The 15,138-nt window shown below is 43.9% G+C and overlaps 1 protein-coding gene across 8 annotated transcripts in view; it reads right to left on the bottom strand.

Annotated features, from left to right (window-relative positions):
- Nucleotides 1-15,138, bottom strand: part of Itpr1 (inositol 1,4,5-trisphosphate receptor type 1) — a 342,964-nt gene that overhangs the window by 83,642 nt on the left and 244,184 nt on the right. For all 8 annotated transcript variants that reach the window (XM_033757082.1, XM_019205188.1, XM_010608720.1 and 5 more), the window contains one exon: nucleotides 517-697. In XM_033757082.1, the coding sequence (XP_033612973.1) occupies nucleotides 517-697 (181 nt within the window). The remainder of the gene's footprint in view (nucleotides 1-516; nucleotides 698-15,138) is intronic.

Below are 15,138 nucleotides of genomic sequence, written 5' to 3'. Positions count from 1 at the left end.
GATTTCAATTGTGCTTGGTTGAGAGATCTAGCTCTAAACTTGAAAAGTATGGCTGAGAGTATTTAATTAGTATAATCAAGGCTGCTAGACTCCAAAACGTACAGGTCTATCCATTCTTCATACTGTTTTTCTCTGCTAGTGAGACCATGGATGAGCCACTTTGTACTTCAGAAAACAGGGAGAAATTACCTGACAAATGACTGATACCAGTTTTAAAGTACATGTTTTGTAAATTTCTTGTGAATGGAAATCATGGGAAGAGAATATTTAAAAAAACCTAACAATAAAACCTCCTACTCGACTCAGAAGAATGTTCACTAATTTACTAAACAAGACTCCCTAAGTAGCAGGACCTCAGCACAGTCACTTTGAAGACTCATATCTTAACCAGAATACTTGTTTTCTATGCAAGACCCTAGTTAGAATGCAATTTGAAGTCTAGAATGAAAACCTCAAGGAGAACATCACATTCCCCCATGGTTCCAAGTCCAGCTGGTAGAAGATGAAGAGCACTACCTTTTTTCCGAGATGGGGCGTCTCTGTCTACCTCATCGTCTTTCTTTTTGTTTCCCAAGTCACTGGTGTTCACAGTCACGGTTGCCTTAATTTCCTGTTGGGCCAACTTCATTCGATCATAAAAGACCTTAAAGAACTTTTCCGACTTCTTATCTTCTGTCAGCCGGCAGAAAAAGGAGTGCTGCCAAAAAAAAAAAACCCACAGATTTTTAGCACTGTGATGAATGAGGTACTAAACCCCCTCTTAAGACTCCCAAACTTAATGGGAGATCACAGCCAGTTACAAACTTAATGGGAGATGGGAGCTAGTTACATATCTTACTAGTCTAGATTGAGACCAAGGTTAATACAGCTCTGCAGCCCATCATTTTCTGGGGTCCAAGGCCTGAGATTTTCAACACAGTGCCTTTAAAAGAAATCTGTGCTCAAAGCAGCCACACAGGCTGTGGAACCTGCTTAAATGTGGCAGGCAGACTTCAGCCAACTGAGAATCACCCCTTCCTCCCCTGCACACACACCAAACAACTCCATCAACAATGGAATGGGAAAGTTAGTTTGTTTAATTTTTTTGTGACATCAGGGATCAAAGCCTTGAACATGCTATACAAGTACTCTACCAATAAACTACATCTCCAATTCTGGAAATATTTTTGGTGATCACTGCAGGGCGGTCATGTGTTCAGGAACTTCTCTGTGCTCCCCTCCTGTGCAGAGCCCTATGAGTGACATACAGATGAGTAAGGTGTGTCAGATGCTGATAGGGGTCGTTAACAAACAGGTAAAGGTGACAGAGCTGTAGGTCAGACTGACACATCAAAGTCAAAAGTGCCCAGGAAGATACATGTTATAAGAGCGCAGAGCTAGTGAAGAAAAAACTGGGCTGCACTGATTTCAAAATTTTCATGAAAAAAAAAAGTGATATTCAAATAAGACCTTAAAGGACAGATAAGAGTGGTTATATGAAAAAGCTCAAAATTAACAGGTAGCATGCCTCATGGATACACATTTGTTTCTGGACCCATTGCAAGCAAGAGTATACATTGTTGATGTAAAAACACAATATGATATCTGGATTTCATTTATGAGTATTCACTTTTCACCCCTTGCAAGTAACACACTGTTGTGAGTTATTTACATAAAAATACAATACGGTAATTTGCAGAGGAACCAAACAAAGCTCCAAACAATATATTCTCCCAGTAGATCTTTCTGCCAACTTCATGCCCTCCCATGTGGAATGATGGAAAGCTTCGCTGTAGGGAAGCCCTAGGCTTCCAAATCTGGAAAGAACTAAAATCCTACCACCTCTTCAAAGGCCCCCAACTCCTCCCACCCTGGCCCATACAAGCCCTGCTATGCCTGAGTCAGCACCCTCCTGGAGAGCTGCCATACTTTAGACCTGTCAATATGTAACCACAGTCATTTCAACCCTTCTGGCCAGAGGCCTGTGTGCCACATGAACAAACGTCTGTTCCATTTGCCCACTGTGAATTTCTTAATAGTGTCCTTTCTTCTCCCTCTTGCTATTTTTGACTTCTGGTCGTTTCTTACATATAACACAGAATCCATTCTTCCGGCATGTGCTCTGTGGTTCTATCTTTTCTCCTCCATCTACTCCCAAATCCTCAGAGACATGTCTCCACCTCCCTGACTCCTCAGCATTAACATTCCATGTGTCACTGAGTCCTCTAAGACTCACATAGCAGAACCAAGCTTAAATCTTGAGCATCCTCCATTGCCCTTTACTGCCTTTGGTTTACTTTTGGGTTCCTCCCATTCCATTCATCCTTCCACCCACTACTGTGCACCTGTCACGAGTGTACTGTGTTGGGTAGAAGAGAAACAATGGTGAACGAAAAGGACCTGGACTCTCTTCTCATGGAATTGGCAGCCAGGTGAGGAAGAGACACAGTGGTGATTTGACAATCACCCTAATCCTCATGAAAATGACCCAAGAGTCAGATAGGAAACAGTTCTATGGCAGATACTCAATGCCACTACTCTCTTCCTTTGCTGTCCCTGGTTCTTTGCAAGGCCAGGACCTTATCTTTTGGACTCATTGCTATGTTACCTCTTCAATGAGGCCACTCTAAAGCAGCTCCCAGACCAACTGCTTATTTTCATATGCCTTGTTTTATTCTCTTCACAGCAACAGCATGCTCTGAAATGACACTTGTGTTCACTGTTTACCTCCCATGCAGAGTGCGAACTCTATGAAGGCAGGTACCTCTCTGTGTGGTTAGCAGCTGCCTCCAGAGCTCCTAGGAGTCCAGCATGCAGCAGATATTCCCTAATTATCTGGTTAAAGAGTCACTATAACCAAATCTTTTATGGTTCCTCATAACTGGACCTCCCCAAATTAGATTCTTCTTCAATGCAATGGACATGACAAAAATACCACCAAATAAATTAATTCTGGAAAACTGCTTAAAAAGCAGAATCCAAGCTCCAAAAATGCACCTCTTTTTAGAGCCAATACAATCACAAACAAAAAGGATATGTAAGAATGAAAAATACAACCTATAATTATGTGCTAAACAAGGACTGGACTTCACCCCAAGACAAGATTCGTTTTCCCACATCCAGAGTCACAGAAGATTCTTCCTTGACTCTGTGGTCCGTCCCTAAGGACAATTTGCTTCAACAGCTACCCCAGCATCGTGGCAGCTTTAAAAGCATTTGGGGACAGGGCCGGGGATGCAGCTCAATGACATTGTGCTAGTTTGGCAAGCACAAGGTCCCGAGTTCAATCCTGGTACCAAACGGGGGGAAAAAAAACATTTGGGGACAAGCTGGTTATTCAAGACAATTAATTAACATAGTTAATTTTAAATTAAAAATGAATGAGGCCCGTCCAATCTGTACCAGTGCTAGTCAGCACACACAGACAGCCAGCAGCAAACCACACAACATCCAGCCAGTTAGCCCTATACATGTCAACTGATACCTTCAAGGTAAGGGAAAATCTTCTGAAAGGAGAGAAAGGCAAGGGCCTGAGGATTCTGAGCTTTCATATATGTTTCTGCAGTGGCCGGGATGTTTATTTTGCATTATGTATTACAGTCAGTCCCTCCAGGACCTTAAGCAGCTTTATCAACAGAATGAGTCCAATAAAACAAGAAAGTAGACAACAGATACTAGGAAGATACAAGGAAGCTTAGGAAAACAAACTAAGAAAAGGGTGGTGACTGGAGGATGGGATAGAGAGAACTCAGGGGAGCCAAGAATTCAGACTTGGCTCCAAGGTCTCAAGCAGTGAAAGGAAAGGCCTATCAGTTACAAAAGGGAGAAACACAATCAGCGCCTCAAGGAAAGGAAGCTTCTCTTAACAGAGTGGTCAGCAGGGTGGGCTTCCCAGTGACTGCTGGACTGAATCCCAGGTCCCTCACCCACTTGCTCTGTGACTGTGGGCAAGTTGACCAGCCTCCCTGAACCTACCCCATGAAAAGGATGCCACGGCACAGGGCCCAACTGTACTAGTTCTGTGTTTCTACCACTACTGTATGAGGGAGAACACAAAATACCACCATGACAGCAGCTCCATGAGCAGCGAAGATAGGAAGGATGGCACAGTGGTGACAAAAGTATTTCTAGCATCAGAAAGACCTGGGCTTTAGCTCTATAACTTACTACCAGATGTCACCAGAGAAAGTGACAACACCTCTGAAACCCCACTCTTCTCACGTGCACAATGACAGCACTTCATGGGTAGTCTGAAGCCCCAAGGAGATCATCACAGTCTGCTTACGAGATGCCAGGAACTCAGGGCAAACGTCCCTGTGTATCACCTTCCACTAAGACTCTGATGAGTAGTTATGATTATTAATCTTTTTTGAAAAATCACAGCACCCTAAAGGTCATGTTCGTTAACTATTCTGGCACAGTCCAGAGACATTCAAACTCACTTTGAAAAATGTAATCTCACTAGGACACCTAGGTTGAGAATTAGGTAAGGAGGGTAGGGCAAGAGGTGAGACCTGTTTGGACTCAGTGAAGATAGGTGGGAAGTAAGACAACTGGTCTCCAGAAATAAAGTAGCAGGATCTTTTATAATAGGAGACGTGAAAGCCTAGGGCCACACAGCGGGAGAGCTAAGAGGTTTCCTGCACAGAAGCAGCTGGTAGCACAGGATAGCCTTCAAGCAGGGCTTCTAGAACAGCTTCCTTCGGCTGTGGGAGGCATTCACATGCTCCTCTCTAGTGTCTGGGGCCATCTTAACTCAGGTGAGAGCCTCCAGAGTCCATGGATCTGTTCTCTAAATCTCTCTCCAATAAACTGATCTCGGTGTTTGAGGGAGGAAGGACTTCACTCCAGATATGACCTAAGGCCAGAGCAAGCAGGTATGTGTGGCCCCCACCCCTCAAATCCACCTAGTTACCTTCCCTGAACCTATTCCCATTCATTGCCCCTCCCCTAAACCCAAGAGCCAAAAGTCACAGAGAGATTACACTTCCCAAATTTTTCATTCCACCCCCCTTTGGCAGGTGTGAGGGAACCTAACATAAATATGGCCCAGAACAGGCAAAGTTAATGGACTGATGGCAAGAGGTAACAAAAAGACAGTTGCCTCAGGAGATACAATGGGAAGAAACTCCAAAGGGAAGAGAACTTTCCAGAGTACTTGGCACAGGTGAGGGAACCTAACATAAATATGGCCCAGAACAGGCAAAGTTAATGGACTGATGGCAAGAGGTAACAAAAAGACAGTTGCCTCAGGAGATACAATGGGAAGAAACTCCAAAGGGAAGAGAACTTTCCAGAGTGAAGGAAAAGTCTTCCTTGAGTGGTAGTTACACAAATGTAATAAAAAAAAATGGTCCCTCAGAGATGTCCACACTTTAATCCCTGGAATCTGTGAGTGTTGTCACCTCATACAGTAGAGTGGAATATCATCTCCTGAAGCCAGAGGAGAATTAAAGCAGCAGATAAAATAAAGGATGCTAAATTAGTCCACATTAAAGTAAGGAAACTATCCTAGATTTTTCAGAGGGGCCCGAAGTAATCACAAGGGGTCTGAAAGTAGAAGAGGGAGGCAGAAGAAGAACAAAATAGAGAAGCAATGTGAGAAGGACTCAGATTCCCACTGATAAATATGAAGATGAGGGAGGGTACCACAAGCCAAGGAATGTGGGTGGGCTTCAGGAGCTGCAAAGGCTAGAGAATGGCTGCTTTCCCGGAGCTTCCAGAAAGGAACAGTCTGGCTGGCACCCTGGTTGAACTTGTAAGATAATAAACCTGGTAACTTGAAGCCAATGTGGCAATGTGTTAATAGCAGCCACAGAGAACAATATAACAGGTATAAAAACACTTGTCAAATATCATCAAGTGATACTCTTAAAATATATGCATTTATTGTATGTGAACTATAGCACAATGTAAAGAAAGAAGGAAAAGAAAGCCTGCTTTTCTTCCAGAAAGTTAAGGAACTACAAAATGCCATGACAGACCAAGGGCCATCCTCAAAAGCCGCCGTGGCACCCCAGGGAACGGCATCTGCCTGCCGACCTTCCTCACCCTACTGTTATCTGTAAATCACATTCGATTCCCAAGCCCTTTCACAGATGCTGTCTCATCAGCGTCTGAGGAGATTGCCAAGATAGATACCATCATTCATAAACCCATCACATTACAGGTGAGAGAGCTGGGGTCAGGGGAAGTCAGTGGCTTATAGCAGAGTCCTAACAAATCCTCTACCTCCTGCCCACAGTTTTAACCCACATGAAAAGCCAGACAGGACCAGAAGGCTGGGAAAGTGAAGGAAACAAAGCTGGCATGGAGCAGAACTTCAGTGCCAGCCCCAGACACCCCTGACAGCAGGTCTGCACATGACATGCTTGAGGGAAGGAAGTGGGGTCAGGGACAGGGTGAGGAAGTGACCGCCGGCCATGGCTATCTTGACAGCAGTGGTGGGAGGGGCAGCAGGCAGGACTGTGGTAAGCCAAGGTTCAAACCAAACAAAAGAGTAAGAGAATACAGATCACAGAATGTTAAAGTTGGAGACATTCTATTCCAGCAACTTTCAAATGTTTCTTGCAACCAACTCTGCTCTTTCTTCTCCCCAAATACCATCCTATATGAATACGCCATATATAAGAGACAGACGGCAGAATGGCTCTATTTGAAACACGATGGCAGGATCCTCCCTCCTGCCCAAGAAACTCCTCCTTGGAACCAACTCCAGCCCTCCACAGAACTGCAATTCTACACCACCAGGTTAGTACATCCTTTCACATTTTACAGATGAGGAAATTGAGGCCCCCAACAGGAAAAAGGCCACAAGGAGACTCCCTGCCCCTACATACACCAATTGCCTAAGCCAGTTCCTTCTGACTAGGCTGGGCTGTGGTCAATTAAAACAATAGCCTTAGCTGACATTCCTGGTCTCTAATCATGGTCAAGTGCACACAGCTTTCCCTCCTGGAGCTGACTGAGCTGGACAGAGACCAAAAAATCAAGGACTTAAGATTAAAAAAAAAAATCTATCTTTGCTGACAAGTCTTGAAAATAAGAAGGAACTGTTTAATTATCCGGGCAGCAACTCACTATCCACCCCCACCCCCACCCAACACTTGAAAAGAAATGGAACCTGTTTTTAAGAGGTACTGTAAGGTTAGGGTCTGACAGAGAGGGGGCACTTTGTAGACAGCTGGAAGGCAGTGGGCTGGCAGGGGTTAGGTACACACTCCTTTCTTTGGTGTAAGAAGTCACAATCCCAATTAAACTGTGTGGCCTATAGATAGTGGGGAGAATAATGAGATATAACTTGTCCTCTGAACACATACTCCAAAAAATAAGTGAAGGAAAGGCAAATATCTGCCTCATCACAAAGCAGGCATCTGCCCTAGAGCTGAAGAGCTTCATGGGAAAGCACAAGATCACGGCACTCCCTGGAAGGTGAGTCAGCCTGCCCGCATGTGCCTTGTATGGGCATCTCAGCTACGAATCAGGGCAGCAGAAGGGGAGGGCTTAGAAATAAGCAGCCTAGAGCCAGAACAGCTATAGGACTTTGAGCCTTCCCCAAGGAAAGTATTTCCATCCTGTGGCTGGCCCAACTTCTAGAAGCACTTGCTGTGGCCTTGAGAGAATCCAGAGAATTAGATTTTCCATCTGACTGCTTCATAAGACCTGACCCTGACCAACACAGCCTATGACGTTCACTGTGCATGCTCACTTATCTGCTGCAAAATGAATTAAGTCCTTAGGCTAAGTCCAAGAATTTTAAAAATGTGGCTGCTGAACAGGGAGTCCACACAAGTTTCCAAGGGGTGATGAAAATTCTTCCCTGGAGTCTGATTTTTCTCTTTTCATACCATCTCTGGGATTTGAGAGGATATCTCAACTAAACCAATTCATTCCCACCTGGTAAGAATGAAGCAATGCCAATGACTACCAAGATGTCAGGCATAACTTGCTCCTCTTCCTCCACTTCTGATAAACTGAGAACTCACTACTGCCTGGGGGTCTTCTGTAAATTACAGTATAGTGAATGGCAACTGAACATTCCCAACTTGCCAAGCACTAAGGTTTTAATACACATTATCTCATCTAATCCTCATAACTATCCTGTGAGGTAGGTGCCACTATTACCCCTAGAGTTGAGGAAACGAACGCACAAAGAAGTTAAATTACTTGCCAAGTCCTACATTCTGTAAGTGGTGACTCCAGAGTCAGCCCCATGCATCTGATGCCTCAACCTATATTCAGAACTACCAGCTTTGTCCAACATCTGTCAGCTGAGCAAGAATCTGTCATACTTTCAAGAGGAAGGGAATAAGGGGGAGGAAGAAGAACGGTGTCAGGGAGAGAGTAGTGGGGGGTCAGATGTGATCAAAGCATGTTATATGAACACATAAAAAATACCACATTGAAATCTAGTATCTTATAAAGTTAACATGCACTAATAAAATTAGATTAAAGCCCTTCATACTCTGAACTATTTCCTGCTTTTTATAATCCAATCTTCTTAGCCTCCAAGTTTCTCAGAGGCATAAACAGACTACTCTCATAGCGAAGAACCACTGCGATAGGTACACACAGGAAGGCTTCGATTTTCCTATGAAACCCCATGTTTGTTAATAGGGGTTCCCAAACCTTGTTCTATCATCTGAAGGTCTACCAGGGCTAGCTTACAAGCAGTTAACAAAGACATTGTCACACAATGATTGCTGTAGGCCTTGAGTCTTTTCTTAGAAACCAAGGATAATAATCATAACTCAAAGATCAGAAACCACAACCTAGGTAATAAAACACACCTGGTCAGGCACAAAATGTCTGGAGAACTGGCAGTCAGGACATCTACATTCCAGCTTTGGGTCCTCTCCATTAATCCCACAATCTTGGACAATTTACTGACCCTTATTTGTGCCCTGGGGGTTCTTTATCTGAAAAAGGAGGGGAGTATCACTGCCTTGTCTTCATCACATGGAGTCTGGGGGTCCCTTCAATGTCTCAGTAAGGAAAAGGAGAAAAATCTTTTGATGATTACTGAGCATTATTCAAATGCTAGGTGATGGTATTATGAAACAGTAATGTCCCTTTCAAAGGCAAGGCACTGGAACATAAGCAGATCCCTAAATGAGATGGGTGTTATATGATGACCAAATTATAATATCCAAATAATATTCAGTGATAAACAGTTCCAGCTGGCCCTGGTAGCTTAAGGTGGCCTCCATACTGACAGCAAAAACAATGATAGCAATTCCCAGAGGCTGCCACAATATAGGAAGCTAAAATAGCTGGCAGGCATTTACTAGCTAAAGAAATCATTCAGATTTCCATTCACATAGACTTTAATACCTTTGCTTTCATGTATCACAGCCAAATACATTCAAAGGTAGAATATAAGCTTGGTGTCACACTCTACACCTCCTACATAGTCCCAAGTCTTTCAGTATGAAAATTTCCCTGGTATTTTCAACTGTTCTTGACCACAGGAAACGGACATAAGAAAAGGGTCTAATAATAAAATGTGCAGTGAAAATTGAACACTCCCTTGGCAAAAAAGATCATTCACTCCTTCACAAAAAAAATGGTTTTGCAAGGTCTGATGGCTTCAACCAGTGAACATCTGGAGTTTTCATTTTATCAATCTCTCTGAGGATGTTTCCAGCTTTAATGAGTTCAGAAATAAAATAAACCTTGAGTGGAAAGGGAGGAAGCCATGAAATGCACCAAATGTAGACTGGAAAGGCAGCAACATTTCAACCTAATTTTTTAGAAACAAGGTCCTCCCTCATCCAAACTATGGAACCACACTGGATGGCTTAAGAGACTAAGGCCCTGTTTCAACTATTCTGCCAGGCAAGAATGGAAAGAGATCACGTTCCAGCTCATTGTTTACTCCTGCTGCCTGAGAGAAGACCTTCACTCAGATTAAATGGGACAGTGGGCTGTAGGGTCAAAGTCAAAGCAATGTACCTTCATGATGCTTTTCATGGTGAATTAATTCAGTTTTCAGTAGACAAAAAAGTTCACAACCTGTTTTTTAAGAAATACATTGTTTTTCCTGAGAGAGAAAGATTAACATATAACACCTATCTCAGAGTCCATAAGAGCTGCCACTTGCTGGGAAGTTTTATGAGGTAAGCAGTAAGGTTCCCTGTGTGAATCAGAACACTAACACGTATTTATCACCACAAATATTTAGCCAACGAATTTTACTTCCTAAACAACAACACACAAAAGGAATTATACTACAAAGTCCCTATAAGCTTTCAGCCATCCCAGTTTCTAGAAATATTTAAATGGTAAAATCAAACAGATTTCTGAGAAGTGGCCCAGCCATTGCTTTGGAAGACCCTGTTCCTCTGAGTCAGGAACAAGAAGTTAAGGATAACCCAAATTGTCTCTGGGTTCAATTATCAAAGCTTCTATGGATGCCAAAGGTCAGCATCTTTCATGGAGATTCACTAGCATAACTCTTTGGGTCAAACATATGAAGGAAAAAAAATCAAAACACCCCAGGGAAAAACAAAGATGACCAACGGAACTTAAAACTGCTATAAGACATATCATTAAAATAACATAAAACAGATGCAATCCCAAAATTTCATAAAGTAGGAGGGAAATATGAGAGGGACCCCCTTGGTAATCTTCCTAAAGTCTAAGAAGGTGTTTGTGTGGCTCTTTGAATTTGAGGTACTTTTTTTCAAAAGCACTACAAATCAAGATGAGATCTCAGGAAGGATTTGTGTTCAAGTGCTTAGAGTGGCTTTAGAATCTTAGCCTGGACATCTCCACCTGGAGAAGAAAATGAACAACAATCTGAATTGTGCACCTCAGGCTGCATGGGTCATTGGGCATGATTCAGTGACTCAACAGGGGTCTTCTGAAAGTTTTGGGGGAAACTCTCAAGTGACATGTAAACCTGCAGTGGGAGTAAAGCAGGAGTAGGAGCTGTTTAAGGAGTACACAGAGGCCTTTTCATCAGGCCTCCAATCTGCATCATGAGACCTAAAAAGAAAGGTACTCAAGATGCTTGGAAAACTACCCCACCAAGAAAAGTGTCCTGTCCCCATCAATCCAGAAGGGTAAAGAAGAGTCCTCATCTGAGAGAAAGGCCTGGTACCAACAACCATCTCACACTCACAGGGGTTGATCTGAACTACAGTAAAAGAGAGCTAAAGCAGGAATTGGAGGGTCTGAGAAGCTGATCATCAGGACAAACACTCTGGGTCATGTGTTCATCCTTTGTACCTGACAGGCAATGCATCAACATCAATGTTTCCTGTCTTGAAATTCCAAGGTTACCAGGGAACTTGACATAAAATTTACACCAAAACTGAGCATAATCCTTGGCCTAGGCAATTTTGTGTGTGTGGTGAAGTCACAGGGCTGAGGATGATCACTGCATCCTATACCCTCAGCAAGGTGGAGATATGTGAATAAGAGTTGACCTAGGAATTGGGTGGATTTGGTCTCTCCTGAAATGGGGGAGGAGGAGGAGGATAAGAACCACCTGAGAGGCCTATTGCATGAAGTTAAGGAGGAAATGTAGGTAAGAGTGCCCAGGGTACCTGACACTGGGCAGGAATTCCATACCAGCCATGTGGCTCTTCCTGCTGCCAACACATCTCTCACTGTGACAACTCTACTCACCCATAAAATACAAAAAGGCAAATACATATACTCTGGCAAGGACACTGGCCCAAAAATAGCACATCAGCAGCAAATGAACACCTTTTTTATGGCAACGGAGGACCCAGAGTCACCCACAGTCATTCACTCTCAGACACAGCCAAGCGTGTGTCCCAGGGGAGGCACACTGGGACTTTGCATCTCTCTGTCCTGAGGCCCATTTCACTGCACGCTGCCCATCAAGTAATGTCCCTGTGGCCATGGAAGCCCCTGACAGTAAAAAGTGCAGACAGCCAAATGGATGAGGTGGGTAGGATAAAATTACACAGCACTCTTGCATGTAAGTGTTGCTCAATATATTATGGCCCTGGCAACAGCAGTGTGCATCCAAGCAGGTCACAGGTCACAGCCAACTTGGTGCCCTTTAGAAGCACTGACTAGGGGCTGGCAGGGCCTGCAAAGATCACCTAAGCCAGCCTCTCACACTAAGACAAGCACATCACCGTGCCTAAGAAGTGACTCTGCCACTCCCTGACCTGCCTAGGGCTCTCACAGTGGTGGCCTTATCTGTTCTTCCAGCACACTGAGCCCATGGAAGCCTGTTTGTTTAGAATACTCCTGCTCTCTGCTCTTTCCACGTGCTAGGTCTCAGCTGACATGGTATCTCCTAGAGAATCCTCCCCTGGCCACCCTAAGGGAACCCTGCTTGCTTCCCCATCACACTTTCACATTTGTAATAAACTGCATTATTAGCTGTTTCCTTGCCATCTCTTCCACTGTACCGCAAGATCTTGGATGGCAGTGCTCAGACTGAGCTCACCCCCAACTGTATCACAGCTACCTCACCAGTGCTCAATAAATATTTACTATGTTAATGAATGAGCAATAATCCTGAAGGAGGTACAATTCCAAAAGGCTTTAAGTTTTACATTTCTGGCAGCTGAAGTTTAACTCAATGACCAAAAGATCCCTCTGTGTGAAAGCTCAAAGTTGTGCTAAACAGGGAAAATGCAGCATGCCAGGGACCAGTTAAGGGTGACTGATGTGGTGTTGGCACCTCTCAGAGGCTTATCATGTTTTTTGCTTGTCATTGTGAAGGGCTTAGCTTGGATGGGGATCCTTAATCCATCTAGTTAACTGTTAACTACCCTGGCTGTACTGACAAGTCTACTTGCATCATTAATTAGGGGGCAGAAAGGACAGTCATTTGTGGGCCTTTCAGCTCAGAACCTGGCTTCCTCCTCAGGCTTGAGAGATACAGGCTCTGGGGCTAACAGTTTGTAGGCTTGTGTTAAAAAGACACTAATAAAACATGTTTCTCAAACAACATATGGTGAGGGCAAGTAGAACACATCCTCCTTGAATTGTAATGTTTTTGAAGCCTTGAATTCAGAGGGAAACATGTGGTAGGAAGAGTTCATATGGTTTACAGGACCACAACCTTCAGTGTCTGGGCCCAGCTGAAGAACCAGGCATAGGAAGTTGGTAAAACATAGAAAGCTGCTGACACTTTCAGAAAGAAACCCAGAGGACCGCAGAAATAAAAATGTATATAGATTTCTCAGTGAAAAGGAGATATGAAGCCGAAGAACCAGAGCTAGCTGTGAATGCCCCAGAGATTTTCACAAGTAGAGGTTCTAGGTTTGTGTGTAAAGTGGCTCTGAATGTGTCCACATCAGGAATCAAGATGCAGGCGATTTCTTAATGAGGAACTAGTCTCAGGGCTAGGGGTATAGCTCAGTTTTGTGCCTAGCATGCCCAAAACCCTGGGCTCCATCCCAAGAGCATGCACATGCGCAGAAGCACATGCACGCGCACGTGTGCGCGCGCGCACACACACACGCACACACACACACATGCACTACACTATAAAGCTAGCTCTGCTGGAAGATTTCCAAAGGGAAAGTCCCTCCGGTTACGCAGAGGAAAAAAAAAATTACCTATGTGGTCTGGAATCTGGGGATATTTTATGCAGATGTTTGTAACAGAAGTTAATAAGGGGAAAGTCAGTTTGCCTTTGATTATTCAAACAGGCTACTGCTATTAAGGATTGCACAACCCTTAAGCAAGACAGGGGTGGAGCTGGCCTTTTTTTTTTTTCTTTTTAAGCCGTCCAAATGGAAATACTCATTCTTTTCTAAGAACTTTTCATTCTTCTTCCCTATTCACATTTGTTAAATGTCTCTGCTCTGGTGGGAGAGTGACAGACAACACAGAGCCATCTCAGAAGGCTCTACAGCCTCCCTCAGAGCAGCCAGGGTGTTAAGCAGCACTCTCAGGCAGCCACAGAATTTTCAGGACTGTACTTTTGGTTTCCCTACCAACAATCTGGTAGTGCAACCACTGGGGTGTGCTTACATGTGTGTATGTAAGTGTGTGTACACACACAGGTACTCGTAGCTCTGGGGATTGAATCCAGGGTCTCTCACATGCTAAGCAAGTGTTGCACTACTGAGCCATATCCCAGACTACCAATTTTAAAAATTTTTTGGTTGAGTAATTTCAACCAGTAACTTTCAGGTAATGAGAATTGTTAAAACTCCAGGAATTAGCACTGTGGGACAAACCCATCCTCTTGTTTTTGTGTGGTTGGCTCTATTTAATCCACCAGAGGAGAAGGGCAAGAGCAGAGGAGGATGTATGGAAACAGGAACAGCCCTGCTCCTCCAGAGCAAATGCCTATGGACTAGTGACTAGCATCAGAAAGGGATCTGCCTGACCCCAGAGCAAGCCACCAGGGAAAGGAGGGCTTTTATCAGGCCAGACAAGTAGAGATGGGAGGATGGGCCCCTTCCAAAGAGAGTGGTTATAAAAAAATCATGGGAAAAGTAATAGGGGAGGGTGGGAAAAATACACCTTAGGAAGAACTCTTCTAATGTCTTGGCGCTAAACAGTGCTGAGAGCTCTTAGTGGGGAGAGGAAAAATACTCTGTTTCCAGAGGCAGGTCCAAGAAATCCTAAGTAGGTGTGAGAAACAAGAAAGCTTATGGACTGAAAAGAAAGAAAAGAAAATAAGGGGGAGGGGCAGTAAGGGAAAGGGGGAGCAAGATCTTTGAGAGACAGGGGAATTAGAAAAACACCATGGTAACTACTCAGTCCACCTACCCTGGCCGCCCACCCACAGCCAGATTCCTTACTGACGCATTTGAGAACAAGCTGGTTCCTACCAGCTCAGGAAGGTGAGCAAACCCAGAGAGCTCATTAAATCCCTGCACAGAGACTCTTGTCTGCCTGCAGATAGTGAGCAAGGAGGATATAAATAGAGGTTATATAACATCTCTTTGTTGATTCCTGTGCTCACCAAAAACATGCAGCATGACCTGGTTTTTCTTCAGCCTGCTGGTTGAGGACTCTGATCCAGTTAGGAATCATCTGAAAGTTTAAACAGCAGAATACAGAGTTCCAAGGTAAGGGAATTCAGGATGTGCATTCAAAGTTAGGAACCTGAGCATCAAGTCCTCCTTCTCAGGTATGAAAAAACCCACTGACAATAAACATTTATAAACTAGGTAAGGAATCTTGTGGGTTCCTCTTACAACATTTCCT

This window comes from Fukomys damarensis, unplaced genomic scaffold, assembly GCF_012274545.1.
Source record: "Fukomys damarensis isolate Sample0158 unplaced genomic scaffold, DMR_v1.0_HiC HiC_scaffold_28, whole genome shotgun sequence".
NCBI classification, from domain to species: domain Eukaryota; kingdom Metazoa; phylum Chordata; class Mammalia; order Rodentia; family Bathyergidae; genus Fukomys; species Fukomys damarensis.
The sequence above is the reverse complement of the archived record's forward strand: the minus strand, read 5'-3'. Positions and strand labels throughout refer to the sequence as shown.